Source organism: Athene noctua, chromosome 19, assembly GCF_965140245.1.
Source record: "Athene noctua chromosome 19, bAthNoc1.hap1.1, whole genome shotgun sequence".
Classification (NCBI taxonomy): Eukaryota; Metazoa; Chordata; class Aves; order Strigiformes; family Strigidae; genus Athene; species Athene noctua.
Genome location: NC_134055.1, coordinates 3,316,535 through 3,335,482, shown reverse-complemented (window position 1 = coordinate 3,335,482; position 18,948 = coordinate 3,316,535). Strand labels below are relative to the sequence as shown.

Sequence of the window (18,948 nt, the reverse complement as noted above, 5' to 3'; positions counted from 1 at the left end):
GCAATAAAACCCCTCAAATCACATTGAATTTAGGCTGCCTCTTGTCACAGTCAAGTGCATGGCACCTCCTTGGAGCAGGTCCTTAAATTAAAATATTGTAAATTTTTTTGCAGTTCAAACACTACTGCAGAAACATGAGTGGCCAAGAAGAGAGGATTTTTTTTTTTTTTCCTCCTGCTGGAATTTTTCACTATAACCATCCTCAGGGGAATTCTCATCTTCAAAAGAAACATTCTTTCTATACAAGCTGCAAAAAGAATTATTTAATGACATCATAAATTAATACAGAGAGGCACAAATTTTCCAAAATGTGGAGAGAGAGAGAAAAAAAAAAAATAGCGTTTGCCAAAAACACCCCAGCTCTTCCAGACTCAGGCCTCTCTTGAGCCTGTGAGCTGCCAATGATACCAAATTGAATGGTGGGGCTTTTGGCATGACTTGAGTTTAGCTTGTTTAAATTTTGGCAAATATTCATATTACTCACATACTCAGCAAGCTGATACAAATATTTGTTCTATTTAGAGTGAAGTCCAAACTCAGTGCTGGCATAAGTGCTGTTGGACTCGGTGGAACTAAGCTTGCTTGGGCCAATATTAAATTTGGACATCTACCTTAAAGAAAAACAGAATAAAAAAATCCCCTAGCCTTTTAGTGCAAATTAGAATACATCAATGGAAAACAGACCTCATGTGTTTCCAAGTTTTCCTCGCTTGCTAATTTTTGCCTTAATCTGATTTGAAATGGATCTAGTTTTTCTGCGTTTGGATTGCCGTTCCTTGCTACGATGCAACAAGCCATCTAACCAGGGGCTGGAGCTGAAAAAGCCTCCACACACATGAAGTTCTCCACATTCTTGAGAAGTAAAAGCTGTTTAAACTGCAGTAAATCAAACCCGGACACAGTAAGCATACTTGATCTATTTTAATGCTGTGCAGGTTGTTGGGATTTTTTATAAATGATGTCCACAGTTTAGTGTTTCTGATTTGAAAAACAAATAGAGCAAATCCTCAAGGGCCCTTGGATGTCGCTGTGCTCTCTGTTTGCCCACGGCTGGGCAGCCGGGTGCTTGACAGGGACTCACACACTCACCAACTGCCAGACTCACCCAGATGGGAAATGCAGCAGAAATGAAGTGGAACCTGGGTGCTTCATCTGGACAGAGCAGTGCTGCCCGCCTTGCCCATGAGCTGGCTCTTGGGATCGGATACATAAACAGATTAGAAATTTTGTAATATGTAAAAAAAAAAAAAACAACAAACAAACCCACAACCCAAACAAATCCAAACCAAAAAAGAACACCACATTTCCATTCCATGAATTAATACAACCAGAACATGCTTCAGCAATGTGCTAGCTATGGATTTGTGCTCAGGTCGACTGTGATTTGTAAACTGACCTCCATTTAATGCCAGCTGAATGCTTTTATCAGTGTCACGTAGAAGGGGGATGCCACTAACTTAACTTTAGCCATTTAGAAAGGGGAAATCTAGTTTAAGTGGCTGAGCTAGATCCTCTCTGAGTGGAAAAAGATCATCACTAGAGGATGATTCATCCCATTTTAATCTAAACGTCTGATCTCTCTCCACTGACTATAAAAGGAGCCCAGATGACCAGATTAGCATATATCCAAATTTTGCACATTTATGTGCTAACTCAGCCTTTCACAATCAGGCCCTGTACTCGCAAATGTCATGTACTATTTTTAGAACTAAAAGCTTTTTCTTTGCCACAGGGTTTCACAGGGCACTTGCTCAGCCCCAGTGGCTGGCCTGGGACCGAGCCTTGGCTCTGCCCTTTACAAAAAAACCTGAGAGCAGTGCCTGCTGGGTGCCCCCAAGTTAAAACTTGGATTAATTACATGTTCAAGTCTCCTCTACAGCCCCTGCATTAACTGAAAGCTGCTGGAACAATTCTTATAGGAGTTACTTTTTAAACCGCCTTAAATCAATAAATATTGCATTGATGAGCAGAAGCTATATGAGAAATGGCTAAAAAAAAGCAGCAATGGTTATTCATTTAAAATGACATTGTTATTCTGTTAATCATATTTGTAAAACAGGCAAAAGATCTGGTTTATCCTGTCATTTGGACTCTGGGCTGCTGACCCCATTAATTTTTAGGTTATAGTGGCAGCATTTGTCTTGTTTGGTGTTGATTCAGTGTCACTATGAGAAATGAACCGAACATTTCAAATAATGGTTAGTGACACCCTCAGACCTCTCCCCCCACCTCCAACCTTTAATTCTTCACTATTGCCATTGTAACTGGTCTGCACTAAGTATAGGAACATCATTTGGGGGCTCTTGTTATCAGGCCAGTGGCTGCTTTTAAGTTAGCCTCGTAGTGCTCGATGTATTCAGCTCAATTCATGTGTCCATTAAAAAAAAAAAAAAAGAAACACAAGATACCACAAACAAACCAACCCCCTTTAGTCTTGCAGTGGGCAGTTAAAGCTTGATGGTGTAGCTATGAGATGGTAAAAAAAGGGTCAAGTGTGCACCCTGGGGAAGTGTGAGGTTGGTATATTCCCACCGTAGGAGACAGAAGGGAGACGAGACATCCAGTAATTCACAACAGAACATTTTTATACTAATTATTGAAATGCACCCAGAGACAGCTTATAGTAGTAAAATGACTTTATGTTCTGATATGTAAAATAAAATGTCCATGCTATGTAACAAACATTTAAAAATTCCATACCACCTGTATCTAATGTGGTTTCTAATAAAGATTTATCTGTAGTATATATGTTTTTTTTATCTAACCAATTCTTAGTTTTTACATCAAAGGTGTGTAATAAAAAAAAAAATCTTAAATAGATGTCTTTCCAAAAAAAAAACCTTGCAACATTCATTTTTATTAAGTATTTCATTCATAAAAAGCAAAGCTGAATTGGACACGTGGCCTGCATTTGTGATATATATATATTTTTATATATATATATATAATATATATGTATATAAATAGCTATTCAGCATGCAAAAATTGTAGTGATTTCCAACATCTGATTACAAAATCCACACCGGTCACACACGTAGTCTGCTGAATGGGTGCATGAGTTTATCCTGGTTGAAACGTGACCTCCACTTTAGTGGCCTCAGGGTTGTCTCACTGCAAGGAGCCGCCCTCATCCATCAGCCTCTCTTCACTGGAATGGATTCACCAAAACGCAGAAGTACCTCCCAACTTCCAAATCTCTATTTCCGCTTTTTGCCTTCGCCCATTTGGGAAGCAGGGGTGGAGGAAATAAAAACCCCACTGTGCCTGACTCAAACTTAAATATTGTGCTCTTTAGTGGGACCAAACTCCCAGCATCGCCTCAGCGTTGCCATCCCCTGGGACGGCATCGCCTGGATGCGCAGCGGGCTGGAGGAGGATACATCCCAGCTCAGGAGCATTTTGGGTGAAGGCAATGGGAGTTTCGTTCCAGAAAGAGCCCAGCTTGCTTTCCCACGCGAGGCCATTCCACGCCGTGGCTGTTGCTGAGTGATCCCTCCTCACCTCGCAGGGACACCGGTAGGCAAAGCCAGCGCTGAAGGAGTCACTTCGAGATACTTCCACAGTAAACAATAGTAGCAACGTATACACTGGTTACAGTTTTTTTACCTGTTCTACAAATATTTGTACACTGTAAAGCCTGACAGGTAATGGGAACTCTTCCCACCCCACCCCACAATTAAGAAAATACGCCTCCTTTATGCTGAAAACAATTCTTTCTGAGTTAGCTGCAAAAGAGAAAAACATAGCACAAAAGGCACATTTCAGCTGAATACGAAAGAAATCAAGGACCAGCAAATACAGAAATCGTTTCTGGAAAGTATTAGCAACTTTTAAGCTTAAAACTTCATAAATATATTGCAATAAGCAAGTGTGATTCAATCAACGGATGGGAGTCTGAAGACACTGCATCTGTTCCTAATGCTGCAATTAATTTGCTGTTTGGCCTCGGGCGTAACGCTTCACTTCTTAGTTTCCCACAGCCATAAACGATGGTGGTGTGGGGGGAAGAAGAGACATTTGTGCATCGGTGCCTTCTCCTCTCGGTGCCATGGCACGAACCCTGTGCTGCGCCGGGGAGGTACCAGAGTGGCACCACAGCTCCCTGACCCCACCGGCGAGCCTCCCCGCCGGCCCCTGCGCTCCTATGGCTCCATCACTTCCAGAGGAAGAAGTTATTTCTACAGATAAAAGAGCTAAAGATGTGCTGCTACAGCAGTCCTTGAACTACACAACCGAATGGATCGCTTTTTCTTTTGAGTTTTGGGATGCTGTGACTTCACAAACCGAGTACCATAAAAAGTGAAGCTCGTGGGGGTTTTTTCCCAAATAGCCAAAATTTGCTCATGGATGTTTAATATTACAAGCAAAAGAAAATGACTAGCTACTTCACTTGTTAGTCATGAAGATGATTTCTACTGGATCAGTAATGAAGACGCGAGAATTAATTTATTTGGGAGTCAGTAAGAGACTGATGAATCCAGCCCACCGAGACAGGAGATGTGATTCTCTGTGTGTCTGAAGATACAAGCTCTTCACCCACACAAATCCCTCTGGAAATGCACATTTGTCTCACCGAAGTGCAAGTTACCCACAGGTATCAACACTGATTGAACACTGTCCTGGAGCAGTAACGTTGGCTGTGGCATCGCTTGGCCGTCAGAGTCATCCGTCAGTCCAGTTCTCCACAGTCCCCATCCCTGAATGATACTGCAGCGACGACTCCCTCGACAAGGAAAAGCTTTGTGAGTACAGGAATTCGTTCGCCGCGTTTAGGTGCGGAGAGGGGGGTTTTCTCTCGCACACAGACGGGTGCACCCTTTCCCTTGGGAAGGACGAAGCAGGAACGCGCTCCCGAACCTGAGACTGGGACAGCTGGTTGTAGACACTGAAGTGGCTGTTACCTGGTGGCTGCGAGCCTTGGCCCGTGATGGACGGGAGCCGTGGCATCATGGTGGTGGCAGTAAAATGAGCAGGGAAAGGCTGGTAAGGGACAGTTTCCATTGTCTGAACACTGTAGCTGGTGTAAGGTGCGACAGAAGTCCACATATTGCAGCTCAAGGGGGGAGGTGGAGGCGGCAAGTCGTCGACCGCTGAGACACCAGCAATTTCAGCCCCAGAACTAGAGTACATGCACGCTTCCCTCGGAGTCACCTCGCTGCAATAGGAAGGGCTTAGCATCTGCTGGTCGTACGGAGGCGGGGAACGAAAATAGTGATCGTCTCCTACAGAAGAGGAGGCTTCCAGGTAGGAGCGTTTGCAGGGCAGGTCCAGGTGCCGAGCACTTTCTACAGACAAAAAAAAAAAACAAAAAAACGAACAACCCATGTTCAGGAGCAGCTCCCAGAGCAACGGCGTTTCACAGCCATCTGCTAAGAGCCCGTGGTGGTTTTATGGAGTCCCCTTAGAAGCCGAGCATGCAATCTGTGATTATTTTGCTAAACAACTGGTGCTCTTTTTCAGATTAATCCAGTTAAACCATTTTAGTTTGCAAAGACAATGTACAACATCAAAAAGACATTGTGTTGCAAATGTCAAGCTAATCCCCTCAGCCTCAAAGCGTTCTGGTGACATTTATCAGGTTAAGTGAGTGACTTGGGCTACTATTCTCACATCAGAGATTACTCCACGTTCATCCAGATAACAGAGGTCCCTGACACTCTTGCAGTGTTACTCCTGACAAATTCAAGAAGTCTCTTAAAGGGTCTTATCGCAGCCTGCCTTCCTGTCGTTACAAAAATGGCTATACATTCCCCAGATATTCATGTCAAAAGCTGCAGAAATATTTCCAGATAAAGGAACCCTTTTCCAGTCATCAGTCCTTCCCCTCAGCTTTAAGCTGTAGCCCCTCTCCTACAGATTACCATGTCCGTGGCCGTGTTTACCAACAGCTTTGTGTTAGTTGTTAGGAATATTCTCTGGATGAATTAGTGAATTCATCTGCAGATTAAACATCTGCTAAAATGACACATTTGCCTTGCAGTCCTCATTACTGGTGGTGTTAAGATTCTTCATTTGCCCATGATCAGAGGATTCTCACAGCTTAAAGAAATTAGTGGCCAATGAGACAGGCAAATAGAAGGATTTTTTTCTGTGCAAAATTTTTCCGTTTAACTTAAAACATGCCATGATCTCATCCAACGCTGGACTAAAAGGAAGAGAATCTAGTTACAGCTCACTTAAATTCGAGAACGAGTGGATGAGAAGGCAGGGATGCTTACAACCAGCTACCACAGTCCCACTAATCTGCAGACATCGAGAGAACTGCTAATGGCTTCATCCTGAAAAGTGCTGAACATGTGTAACTTCATTAATGCTAATGGCAGTGTCAGAACGTCTCAGGATAGATAAGGGCTCCTCCAAACAATTATCAATTCAGCTGATTCTGACAGTGGATGATTTTCTAGCGTAGCTTTGTGCCATCTGAATTACACGTTCTGATTATTTTTTCCAGCTCTGACTCCGAGTCTGAGTTTGCCTTCTATGGAACAAACCCAATAATAACTGCCCAAAAACCCAGCTCTTGGGCCCTGACCAACCCTCCAAAACACTTCGATCTCATCAGTATCTTTGAAGACCAAGGCCTAAGAGACCGATCCAAAATGAACTGGAATTACCAGTAAACTTTCAGTGCTCGTGCTCTTAGGTTTATTTGCTGTAGTATTTTTCTAGCTGTAAACTCAAGTTACCTCTTCTTTTTAGGCAATGATAGAAGAGCCCTGAATCTCTCTGTGCTGTGAAGGTGTTGAGTGGCAGATCTTGAGTATCTGAAGCTGCAAATTGCATGTGAGCACCATTCTCATACTGATAATGTTGAAGGGTCTGGTGATTCCCATGAAGTGGGTTAACATCTGGCTTTGTTGAAAGCTGGCCATGACTGGACACCAACCTCTGCCTCATGATGCTTTTGGAAATTACTGGATATTCTTTGCTAAAAGAGGTGAGAAAAATTATTGCCAGTTAGACAGCAATCAGCATTAATAGAAGGATGAAATACTAGTTTGGCTTCTCTAGAGCATCTCCATCCAATGACTTCAACACCCTTTGCCAAACACAATGAACTCATCACACGCAGCTGGGTGTGGGCAAGTATGACAACAACACATCCAGTGTGTCACTGAATCCCAGGAAGAGCTTTTCAGGGGTATAAATGGCATAAAAAACCCTAATGCCTTCAAGCACAAGAAAATATGATGCTCCCACAGCGTCGGCACCTTTTAAGTTCTTCTCCAAAGAGGTGCAGCACATCAGCAGCAGAATGAGGATGAAAGCCCAGCTATGGGGCTTGTTTCTGCACAGGGCACGGGGCTGAAGGGTGTGATGGCCAGCTGCGTGTCCGACAGTGCCTCAGTGCACCCCCAAGCACCCCCTGCACGCGGCAGCAGCTCCCCGAGCCCCGTGAGCGGGGCAGGAGGTCTCCCCGCAGCCCCTCTGGGCGCCGTCCCCTGCCCCGCGCCGCTCGGCCGTACCTTTGCAGCCGCGCCACGCGCAGGTCGCTGTCATCGCTCCCCCTGAATCCCTTGGCAAAGGGGTTGTTTTCAATTTTCAGCTGGGTTATCTTTAAAAAGAACAAAACCGAGCAGAAAGTGTTTGACAACGGGTCAGAACAAGAGGTGCTGCAGCGGGTCCGTGGGTCTGCAGCAGCCCTGTCCGACGCGACGCCCCGCGACAGGCAGAGTCCCCCAGAGTTTCAGCCCTCTAAAGACGTGGTGGCAGGGACAGCGTTTCTGCATCCAGTGCTGAGAGAGAAACTGAGCGGTGAGGTTTGGTGCTAGATCTTGCAGAAGCAGCTTTTAAAGCTGACAGAATTGCTGCTTATGGATGAGGACAGGAATATTTATAAATTTCCTTAAACCTGGATCCTGTGTTGGCGCTCGTTAGTGAGAATATATTTGTCTGATTTAAAAGACCTATATCAGACACGCCTACTCCTTATGGCATGGCTCTCCCTCATTTCCACACCAATTTTATATATCTTTACCTTCTTCATTCAGTCATTTTTCCTCTGTGAAAAGACTTGTATCTCAAATAGTGACTTGTCTTTGGGCAAGGGAAAGTTGCTGCCTTTTACAAGAGTTTCCTTTCCCACCCGGAGCTGCATTGTATTAAAAGGGTCAAAATGCCTTAGAATTGACTTAGATTAGACTTAATTTTGATGGAGCTCAGCTTTTGTAAGGGAACTGTTGAAAGCTCTGCCATTTCGTGAAAACTCTGTTAAAAAAATTATGTGTGAAATTTCCTTTAAAAATACTCAGTAGTTCGTCTGTCTTACAGCTCCAATAAATATAGTTTTCCCTTGCCAATCCTGCCACCCGATCCCTTCCCTTTATAAGGTAGGTACAAACCAAAGCCGTACAACGGTCAGGAATGCCGGGAAGAGGCACTTGACTGCCCAGTGAAAAAAATGAAGATAAACCCCCTCATAACAAAGGATTTTGTAAAGGCAAACAGGTAGTGAACAAGATCATCTGAGCAGCTCTCAGGAGCTGCACAATGCCAGAACAGCACTGGAACATTTGTAGGGACACAGGAGCTCCTTAAAATATCCCTCGTCCACCCCCAAGGAGATGCACGTGTGTCTGTGCACAAACGTACGCCCAAGGCTCCCTGGCAGGAAGGTTACAGACGGGTTTAACACATCTCACGGACAGAACTGGTCAGAAACGTCTTATCAGTGTCCTTCCCCACTCAGGGACACCAGTGGGTAGAATAATCTCCTTGGGGACTTTTTTGTGAGAAGGGGGTGCCCGAGGAGATGGTGACAAGGTGACAGCGTGGCAGAGCGCTGGTGGGGAGGTGAGGACACGTATCTCCCTGCAGACCCACTGCCCTCGGGGCCTCTCTCTGCCAGAGGCAGCACAGCCCTGCTCCCCCAGATAGCCGGGGGGGCACTACTCTGCATCTGATTTGAGTGGTGAGGATAACAGGCAAGTTCTGTGTTCAGAGGATTTTGCAAGAGTGTTGCTATAACAAGCAGCTACACTTTTAGCAAGGTTGAGAAATAGCCCTCACCAAAAAACTCCTGAGAAAACAGCTGGCCTGTATCTGTGATGGAGGAGGAAGGTGGTGACATGTGAATTTAACCAGCCTCGAGGGCCTGAGCTTTTCTGCTCTGCTCCCGCAGCCCCCAGTGGCTCCAGGGGAGTTCCCAGTCAGCTGATGGACCACGAGAACCGTAGGGCCCTTCCTAACCCACAGCCTGCTACCAGGTTTGTGCATCTTAATTTAATTTTGTTATTTAGTGAGCACAGTCTTCCTCTGACATGAGCAGAATCAGGGCTTCGCTCCCTCCTTGTCACCTTCCTCTGGCTTCATCCAACCCAGGAGGGAGTTTGAGGCAAACATCGACATCTTCCTCACGAGCTGCGCTTAGGGGTAGCCTCTGTCCTCGGCTTCCCACCTCTGGGAGCCCACAGTCAGCTCTGTAACCACAACTCTCACCGCTGTTTAGAAAGACAATATTTCACAAAGGACACTTCTCGCTAGAAGGATATTTCCGAGCTAAAAATAATGCGGTGGTTTGTTTTTGATAAAAGATGCCCAGACCAGGTTTTTAATTGTTAATGCCTAAGAGATTAAGTAAAATCATTTGGCTATTTCTCTGAGGTTGCAATTTACTCGAGACCACAGTGAGGTCGTGGTGAGACCTTTTGCCTCCCGCTCCCCCACTGCAGACCGCCGTGCTCCCCCCGGCCGGGCAGCATCCACCCCCCCCAGCCTGTAGACCACAGAGCCAGGGCTGGGCAGCACCGGGGTGACTCCTCACAGGGTCTTTGCAAAAGAATTAAGGTTCATCCGGGGCATTCTCCCTAAATCTGTCAGGTTCACTCCGTGCTGCCACCCAAGTACCAGTCTCCCCCCAGCAGTAGCTGTACGGCAATGACAGCGGATGTGTTAAGTTTATGAAGCACTTTGGGAACCTTAGGGATGAAAGGCACTATTGACACGTGAGACATTTAAAGTAGGTATTAAATAAGCTCTTTTGAGCCTTTTTGATTAACCGTGTTTGGGCAACTGGTCATTTTACACCAATGGCTACAACTTTTCTAACAGGATTCACTTCAGTGTCCAAATAGGGACTTTTTTTTTCCCTCCCCTGTCTTACCATAACACACACATCCATGTTTCTGCTCTGAGTCTTTTAACTGGCTCACTAATTGCAAAATCTTGCAAGGACCCTATGCTTCAAGCATCAAAGGGCATACAGGCATCCCGCTTGGGAGGAAAAGGTCTGGTCAGATTATTGGGGAGGAGGAATTTCACATATGTTCCCGTTCCTGTAGTATTGTCCTATGAACGTGTAGAAAAAGAGCTGATACAGTAACAAAGGGCAGATTTCACATTCAGGGTGACAGAAGGGCTCCGGTGGTGCTACTCCACTCTGCACCTTTATTTATGAATCCTGATGTACTTAAAAAACTCCAACTAAGCCTCATCCAGCTCTTCACTGTTAGGTAAAACTGCAGGGGAGCAGAGCTGGTGTGAAGGCAGGCACATCTGTAGCAGGACTGAAAATGGAGCCTAGGATCCTCTCCTTGACCTGGCGACTGTCACAGGGAGGTGACAATTAACTGTCACGTTGCTGTCCACCCTGCTAGTAACGGGGGTTGGTAAAACCCTTGGAACACTACCACCGCTACCAACATACTCAAACAAGAAGAGAAGCCAAATTCTACAATACAGGGGTATCTGTGACACACACCCAAAGCACAGAACCAAACCCTTTGTACTTTATATTCCCCCCAAAACAAACCCAAACCCCCTCCTGCCGTCATGTGCTGACCACAGAGCAGGCTCTTAGCTGCGTTTTTATGGTTACATTCCTTGTATGTCTCACTAAATACACATACTATAATTACTTTTCACTGTAGATTTATGAGCAAGCTTTACTAGTCATTATTAGATTTGCTTGCTGGTTTGAATGACATCTTAGCGTTTATGAGCACGCTGATTCATTAGTGTCTGGGCTCGCAGGGTTTGCCAAGATATTGTTACCCAACAATGTTCACGCTGCTCCTTAGCTGCATCCTCTGGCTCGTCGCTCGTGCTTAATGCTTGCAGGGCTGGGATGGAAACTTGTCTTTTAAAGCAGGCATTTTCTGCTGCACAATAGGCTTTCCCCCCTCCCTCCGAGCAAACAGATCCTGCTCATCAAAGCACAAGACTGCAGCGACGTCGCTGCGCTGCTGCAGTTGGGAGGATCATTTCACAGCCGTCGGCAGCAGAGGGCTGCGAGTTGCAAAAGCCCACAAACAGAAATTAAGCACCTTTAGCCAGAAAAGCTCCCTACCTTGTGATTCTGGTAGGAGGTCACCGATATAAAGGAGGTCTCTGGAAAAACATGGGTGCAGAAGGCTGTGTTCTTCGACCCGAAAGCGTTGTTCTCATCCGCCTTCACAATATGCAGTCGTGGTTGGTATTTATGCATCGAATTAAGAATGATCTGAAAAACAATTGATGCTAAAGTGAGAAATCCAATTTTTTTAAAAAAAAAAAAGGCAAGACACACTTTACTAGCAGGACACAAACTTCTCAGCTTTAGCTTTGCTTTCAAATTAGCTGGGAAAATTATATTATATAAATGCACATGAACCAAGACAGAAAAGGTATCTGCTGCTCTGGCAAGCAGAACTGAACTTAAAGCTTTCCTGGTAAACCCTCATTTTCTTATTGCTATTGGACAGAGTCAGTCTGGGTGGAAAAAAAAGTCATAAATTTTTTTTTTTCCCAGCTCATGCTGAAACTGTACAATATGTATAATTCACCAGCAGACTGGTCCATAAAGATTCCTAATAAATACTTTACTGAGCTGAAAAATACACAGTTTAGCAGAGGAAAAAAAAAAAAATCACACAAACCAAAGGAGGGGGGAAAAAAAAAAAAAAAAAAAAGGTAAGCTATTTTTCTTTTATCTGCCGGTAAAAGAAACCTACAAAAGAGGAGATTTGGAGATTTCTTTTTTGCCTCCTGTTTGTGGAGCGGCTCCGCGCGGGTGGCTGGGTCCAGGCACCTCTCGCAGCTACTCCACAGCTTCTGCCCCTTTGTGAGTCTCTGTGAGTGAGAGGCAGGAGCCAGCCAAGCAGGTTTTTTTTTTACAGCGGGTGCTAGGGGAGGTGAGAAAGCGCTGAGGTCTGGTGGATTTTGCACAGCCGGGGCATCAGGGGCCGAGTGGGGAGCGGCCGTGCTGCCCATCCCAGCCTGGCCCCCAGCACTGATCTGCCACAAAGCAAGGATGTGCCCAGATACAACAGAAGAAAATGGTTTTAAGAAATGGAATTTCTCTTAAGAACTGGGAGGGTTTTAAGAAAAGCCTTTATTCCTTTTATTGGGCAAAGAAGAAATATTGCTTTCTTCTAGTTTTCTTGGCATAACCCCTTTCAATCTCTTCTTCCCTCTCCTAAACTGGCTAATTGAGTCCGTTCTCCCTGAGCCCGGCTGGTCCTAGAGGCGAGGGAATCTCCAGCCAGGCTGACACCCCTCCCTTTACTGGGGTGCCCAAAGCAGCTCCCAAGGACACGTGTGTCCCCGATGGAGACACGGGCAAAGGGCCAAGTAGGGAAGACTGCAACGGGTGGTGTCTTCAGCTGGTGGTAGATACACGGATGGATGGATGGATGGATGGATGGATGGATGGATGGATGGATGGACGGATGGATGTTCTCAGTGCAGCAGAGCAGCATCAGTTTACACTAACCGTGGATTTAGCCATTTTTAAATGAGAATTACCAACAAACAAGACATCTGCTCTGTGATCAGCTTTTGTGTTCTGGAACCCTTTCTATTTCGTGCCCGTCCACGCTTGAGGAGAGCTGACGGCGGCAGCGCTGCTCCACGCGCCCCGGCTGGGACAGGAGGCAGCGTGTGGAGCTTGTGCTCTTTAAACCCCTTCATCTGGCTGCACGTAACTCTGCCCACAGTAGCTGGCTGCATTATATACCACTTAAATGCAATTTTTATTGTTGACATTTTCCAGACAACCCTCCCTGCTCCCCAGGAGAGAGAATGAGGAATTTTTGGCATTTTATCAGCTTTGCATCAGGTCTCTTAACCACTTTGTGGCTGTTGATGTGCAGGGTGTAGATCTGAGAGGGTCGGCTCAGGTTTGGGTTTGAAGCCTTTTCTCTGCTTTCATGTATCAGCCACTCGTAAAACAAAGCCAAGATGAATCATGCCAGAGGGCTGAGACTTTCATAAGAAAGGGCATTTTAATTTTCAATTAAGAGTTGAGCCAAGCTGATAAATAATGGTTGTCTGGAGCAGAAGCTGGGGTGTGCTAAGCTCTCCTCACTGCCTGTCCAGGTCTAACAAGGAGGGGTGACTTGTCCCCAGAGTCAGAGCAAATCAAAAGCAGGACAAAGAAAACAATCTTGAACTGAGATTTCAAAAGGGAAAATTAGAAGCCCAAGTTTCAATACTCTCTGGTTGAATAGTCTGTATTTCCCCCTCCAAAGTAGTATCCACTGGACTATAATGTCCCCCTTTTAAAAATCTTTTTTTTTTTTTTTTTAATCACCTCTTTAAACCCAAGGTGTTCAGACAATTTCTGCAATAGCAAGACATTACTTTTTGGAGCCTGCTAGACACATGCAGGAAAGGATTTCTGACAAGATGCTCAAGGTTACAGCTGTGGCTACAAACCTGCCTGGAGGTTCATGGTGAACTGCTTGATATCTGCGGGATGGGATATTTGGGGGGGGGGACACCCTAAATGGTTTAATTTTGTCACTTCATTTACAAGGTTGGCATTTCTGTCCTTTGCACCAAAGGGAATATTTGTGTCAGTACCCATCGGAAAGTGCCGAGTTTCTCAGAGACCCCCTTGAGATGTGCCAGATCAAAGGCCGACAGCCATCACTGAACATGAAACGTGATTAATAGATACGAGAACCGCAGAGTGCTGAGGTTAACTTCATCGAGTCAGTGTCCAGCAAAGCAAAGCCCCATAAAAACACGCTGTTCTCATATGACGAAGAAAAATCCCTTCAGCTATTTGGCAGAGCAGCCAGCACGTCCGATCGGGGATGAAAATGGGAAGTTGCGGTGCTGTGTTGGATGGCCTCCCTGTTCCTGCTGCATGGGTGATTGCTCACATCTTTTTCAGGGGGCAACAACCACTCTCTGCATACTCACAGCCAACATTTCAAATCTTGAAAACAAGAACTGCTGTACAGAGGCTGTGTCTGCACACACATCCTCCTCACCTGTGCTCGCTGTAAGCCTTTGTGCATTCAGAAACGCCACAAATCATTCAAAAAAAAAAAAAAAAAGCTTCCCAACTCATAGCTGCAAACACTGTGCCTGTGCAAAGTGAAATGCCAACAATTCAGGCTAAATAGTTTTCAAGGCTGCTGTGGAAAACTAGTCACTGGCTAAAAATACACAAAACAAATGTAAATTCCACTCTGATGACGAACATCAGTGGAAAGATTAACTTAAAGAATTGTGTCAAAAATGAGAAGTATTTTAATTGATGGGACAGAGCAGGGCTGCTGCTGGTTGGTGCTGGGCAGGCAGAGCTTCAGCAGCAGCACTGAGCAGGACAGAAGGTGATGTAGGAGCACCCAGCCTCAAAGATGATGCTAACCCAGTAACTTTGTATTTTCTTCCACTTATCTTTTTCATGGCGAGGGCACGGGGAGATTAAATCAGTGTCAGACACTGTCACACACGTTTTCAAATTGTTTTCGGTATAAAATGTAGGTGGTTGGCTACTAAAAAAGAAACGGTGTTTGCCATGTCTTGCCACTGAATATAGTTACTAGTGGGAAGTTAGAGAGGAATTTGAATGTGATAAAGGACAAGGAAACAAAATTCATAAGGGAAACCGGCAAACACTGTTTCTTGAGCAGCACTGAGGCACACTGGCATTGTAACCCAAAGCCTCTCTCCACAACTTGGTGATCTTGTCTATTTGGCTATGAGGGAAACAGCTCAGCTTACATGAAATGGCAGCACATTTAGGAGTCTAATAAATACAGTTCTTTTTCTGTATTAAAAAAATAAATAAATAAAATAACAACAAAAGGTAAATCAGATATCTCAACCAGAATCCTCGAATTAGATGGACAACCCCAAATTTAGGAAGTGGATGTTGGCTCAACGTGCCGACACAGGCCCCTGTGGGGATGACACCTCCCACCACCCAAGCACTCTCCCTGCCTGGAAAACACCCATTTTCAAGAAGCAAAATGGCTGCTAAAAAAAATACCCACAATGATAATGGCAACCTTCTTCAAGAGCATCAGTGCGGGCGGCGCCAAGAGGCTGCAATGAATCACCTGCACTGCTGCAGAGACCCAACGGTGGGGACCCTCCTCGGGCTGCTGGCTGAGACCCAAACAGCTCCTCCAGGATCCGAGAGACATTTAACGTGTCTTTCCTCCCAAGATGGTCACCACCATGCCCAGCCTGAAGCCCGCGGGGGTGCGCCCCCCCCGCCCGCCCCCCCCGCGCCGCTGCGTCGCTCCGTTAGCGCTGGCCAGAGAGGAGCCAAAGCGGATCTCGAGGGTGATGTCACTTCTACCCCCTCAACGTCCACATGCGGACCAGATTGTGAGAGAGAGAGACGAACTCCGAAGTCAAATGTGAGCTTACACAAACATTTTTTTTTTTCTTAAACCCCCCCGTCTCCCTCCTTTTGTGCTGATCACAGAGTTGGCAGCTGGAACTTAAGCTGTAATACAGCTCAACTTCTTTATTTTTTTGGCATTCCCTGGTCAGCAACAAATGTCAAAAAAAATGGTGTCATTTGCTCCTTCCATTTAATTTTACTTAGGAAAACATACTCCTTTAGCATCTAATCTCACACACTGCTGAGTAATGTCGGCTTCAGGGCTTGAATACATCTGCCAGTTTGCAGGATTGGGCCCAGAGGCCAGAAGCTTAGCGGGGTAACGGTACGGCATTGCTTGTTGCAATGCAAACTTGCCTTGAAATCACCAGTAAAATGTATTTACTTTCATATGAAATTTGGGGAGTTGATTTAAGAGCGCTCCCTGTTTTGCCAAGGTATCAAATGTCATATGATGCAGTGGTTGTTATGGCAACTACCCTCTTTATATTGAATAGTAAATGGCTACGAAAAAGCCATATAATTTTATGGTTGCTCCCAGGGGATCACCTAACTAATATAAAATCTCTCATTTTAATATATTTTCTGCTTCTTTCTTCCTTCCTTCTATTCTTTCAAAGTGAAAAAGCCTTTGAGCTGAGGCTGGGCCTTGTCCCACATCAGGACACTGAACTGAGGCGCAAAAGGACCAGAACAAAAACCTGACAATTCAGTCTCCCACATGGAAAAAAAAGAGCGTGGTAATCAATGAGGCTCTTCCAGTTCACCTTGATTAATATTTAGAGCATTTGATGGCATAAGCCATCCCAAACCCAACTTTTCTGTCTGGGTAAACAGTTCAGATACTCCACATGTCAGTACGGAGTTGCCCCCAGCAGCACTGCCCGGGGCGAACGGGATGTCTCCGTGGGACGGACGATGGGAGCGCGGTGCCGCTGCCCTCGCTGCATCCACCTCAGGAGCACCACCCCAAAGCAAGCACTTAAAATCATGTAGGTTGGAAAAGATCCATAAGATCATCGAGTTCAACCAAATCTGCTCAGACAACCTCTATATTGAGCAAAGCTCAAAAGCAGCTAAAACACTAGCTCTAAAATGACCTAAAGCTCATCTTATCTATTTTCAGTCACCTCCAGGAAACAATTCACCTTGCCCTGCCCAGAGCCAGGGTGGGGAGGGCTCAGCCCCAAAGCTGCTCCCCACCGGGCTGCTGGAGGAGGAGCCTCCCAAACCCACACGTTTGTCCTGGCAATCCGCACAATGGGGAAAAAAAGAAAGGCTGGAAAATCCTGGGAAAAGATTCAACATGAGCTCAGACAAATTGTTCCTTACGAGAGGGCCAAAGCTGGGAAATTTTTTTTATTTTTTTTTTTTTTTTCAGTCCTTTTTCATCTAATGTCAGCTGAAATTTGTCGTAGTGTTTCCTGGCCTTGTGATAGAGCTTTGGTGTGGAGGAGAAGTCCACCTCCACGCTACCTTGTGAGCATTTGTTTCTGAGAGGAGAGGACAGGGCGGACCCCGCGCGAGTGATTCTGGGACATCCATGGGTGTGAGAGCCAAAACATCCCTGCACCACCCCACACTGCCGCGGGGCCTCGTGTCACCCATGGACACAAAAGGTCTTTGGCAAGCTGTGACCTCTTCGCTTGCCCTTCTCCAGGCCAGCTCCCCACCCAAGACTGGAAGACAATTTCAGGATCTGATTCTAGTTAAACTTTACTAAAATCCACTGCCTTTGACTCATATAAACCAGTAATGTAACAACAAAAAGATTTAACACAAGAGATGTAAATCTTCTTTTCAACCAAGAACTCCACTGGTCATTTCTTACCCAGCTATTTAATTTGCACACTTGTGATCTATTCAACCCTGCAAAACAGATGCCACCCCCAGCAGCACAGAGCTCCGCTCCTTCGTTTGTGCAGGAACAAAGAAGACAATTTAAAACTTCACATCAGACTTTATAATTTATTTGGGCATCACTATTTCTCAGATAGGCTGTAAGACTTTTCCTAAAATAGATGGGTAAAAACAAAAAAAAAGAAAATAAACTTTTCATTCATATGAAAATTCTTCTTTCAGCAGAGGACTTAGTGATGCTCAAAAAAACTGACTTCAAATTTAGGGCTGGTCAAAAGGGTCGAAGTTTTAAACGGACTGAGAAAAGAGCTAGTTTAGTAATGGGAGAGATATATATATGAAATTCTTAGATATTTCTTATTTTTAAATATAAATATAAGAAAAATATATTTTTATATATATTCCTTATATATATGTATAAGAAATCACACAGATATAAAAGAAATCATATATATATATATATATATATATGTAAATGTAAGAATAGTAGCTGACGATAAGGATGTGAAACTGCTCTGTTGCTACAGAGATACTCCAGCGTGAGGACAAGCCGGGTGTGGTGAGGCCACGTCTCTTCCCACCCAGCAGGACTTTGCCCAGGAGGTGCCACGGCCCCATCCCTCAGGGGCAGGCGAGCCCCAGCACCGCAGCAGGGCCGTGGGGAGGCACAGAAACCTCACACCAGCCCCCAGCGAGGAAACTGCTTGGCCACAAGTCATAAAGCAAACAAATAAAAAAAGAAAAAATTCTAAATAAAATTTAGGGTTTCGTAAGGTTACTAGGACATTAACCTAATTAAAGTGCCTGAGCGTGCCCGACGAGCAAAGGCAGAAAAATGCTAAAATTGAATTAATTGAAAAATGAGAGGGAAACTCCAAGACTAGGGGAAAAATTAAGTCTTTCAGTGATAATCAAATAAAACCAAGTGTGCAAATAGTAAAACTGGAGAGAAATAACAAACTCATCAACATTAAAGAGTAAAGCCATTCAGCATTAAAGCCAGTAAATAGCAGATTTGGGTCAAGAAAACCAGGAATATCACTTAAAATGCTATCACAAGTGGCAGGCCATCTATAACATCCTGTAGCTTTAACCTACCTCAGCCAGTTACAGCTCAGAAACTAAAATAACCTCACACTTTAAAAGTAGATAAAGTCCATTATGGCAATTAAAAGGCACCGTCAGCAGCCAAGGAGCAAGGTAGGTACAGGGTATGTAACATAACCCAGCTCAGCAATACTGTGTTGGGGAGGTGGGGATTAAATTAAATATCTACTTTTGTTTGTCACGATCTCCACTTCTAATCTGTATTTATCACTTGTCTATTTTTTTTTTCCATAGGAATAGCTTTATATATTCTGTAAAAAAAAAAAAAAAAAAAAAAAAGGAAATCATTTCCAATAGATCTGGTCCCAGCTGAAGCCTGCCAGAAATACTGATGTGATGCTATCGCCCTTTCCAAGCCAGCCTGGCTGCAGAAGCCCATGAGAAAGGCTGATTCCTCTGGCAGAGGTTTAATT

General features: G+C 44.9%; 1 protein-coding gene across 1 annotated transcript in view; it reads right to left on the bottom strand.

Moving 5' to 3' along the window:
- Nucleotides 1-4,662: 4,662 nt before the first annotated feature.
- The window catches only part of TBX4 (T-box transcription factor 4), a 40,204-nt gene continuing 25,918 nt past the window's right edge, over nucleotides 4,663-18,948 (bottom strand). Inside the window, exons 6-9 of the mRNA XM_074922924.1 lie at nucleotides 11,288-11,440; nucleotides 7,467-7,555; nucleotides 6,687-6,928; nucleotides 4,663-5,285 (exon numbers count right to left, since the gene is read on the bottom strand). Coding sequence (XP_074779025.1) covers nucleotides 4,663-5,285; nucleotides 6,687-6,928; nucleotides 7,467-7,555; nucleotides 11,288-11,440 — 1,107 coding nt within the window. The remainder of the gene's footprint in view (nucleotides 5,286-6,686; nucleotides 6,929-7,466; nucleotides 7,556-11,287; nucleotides 11,441-18,948) is intronic.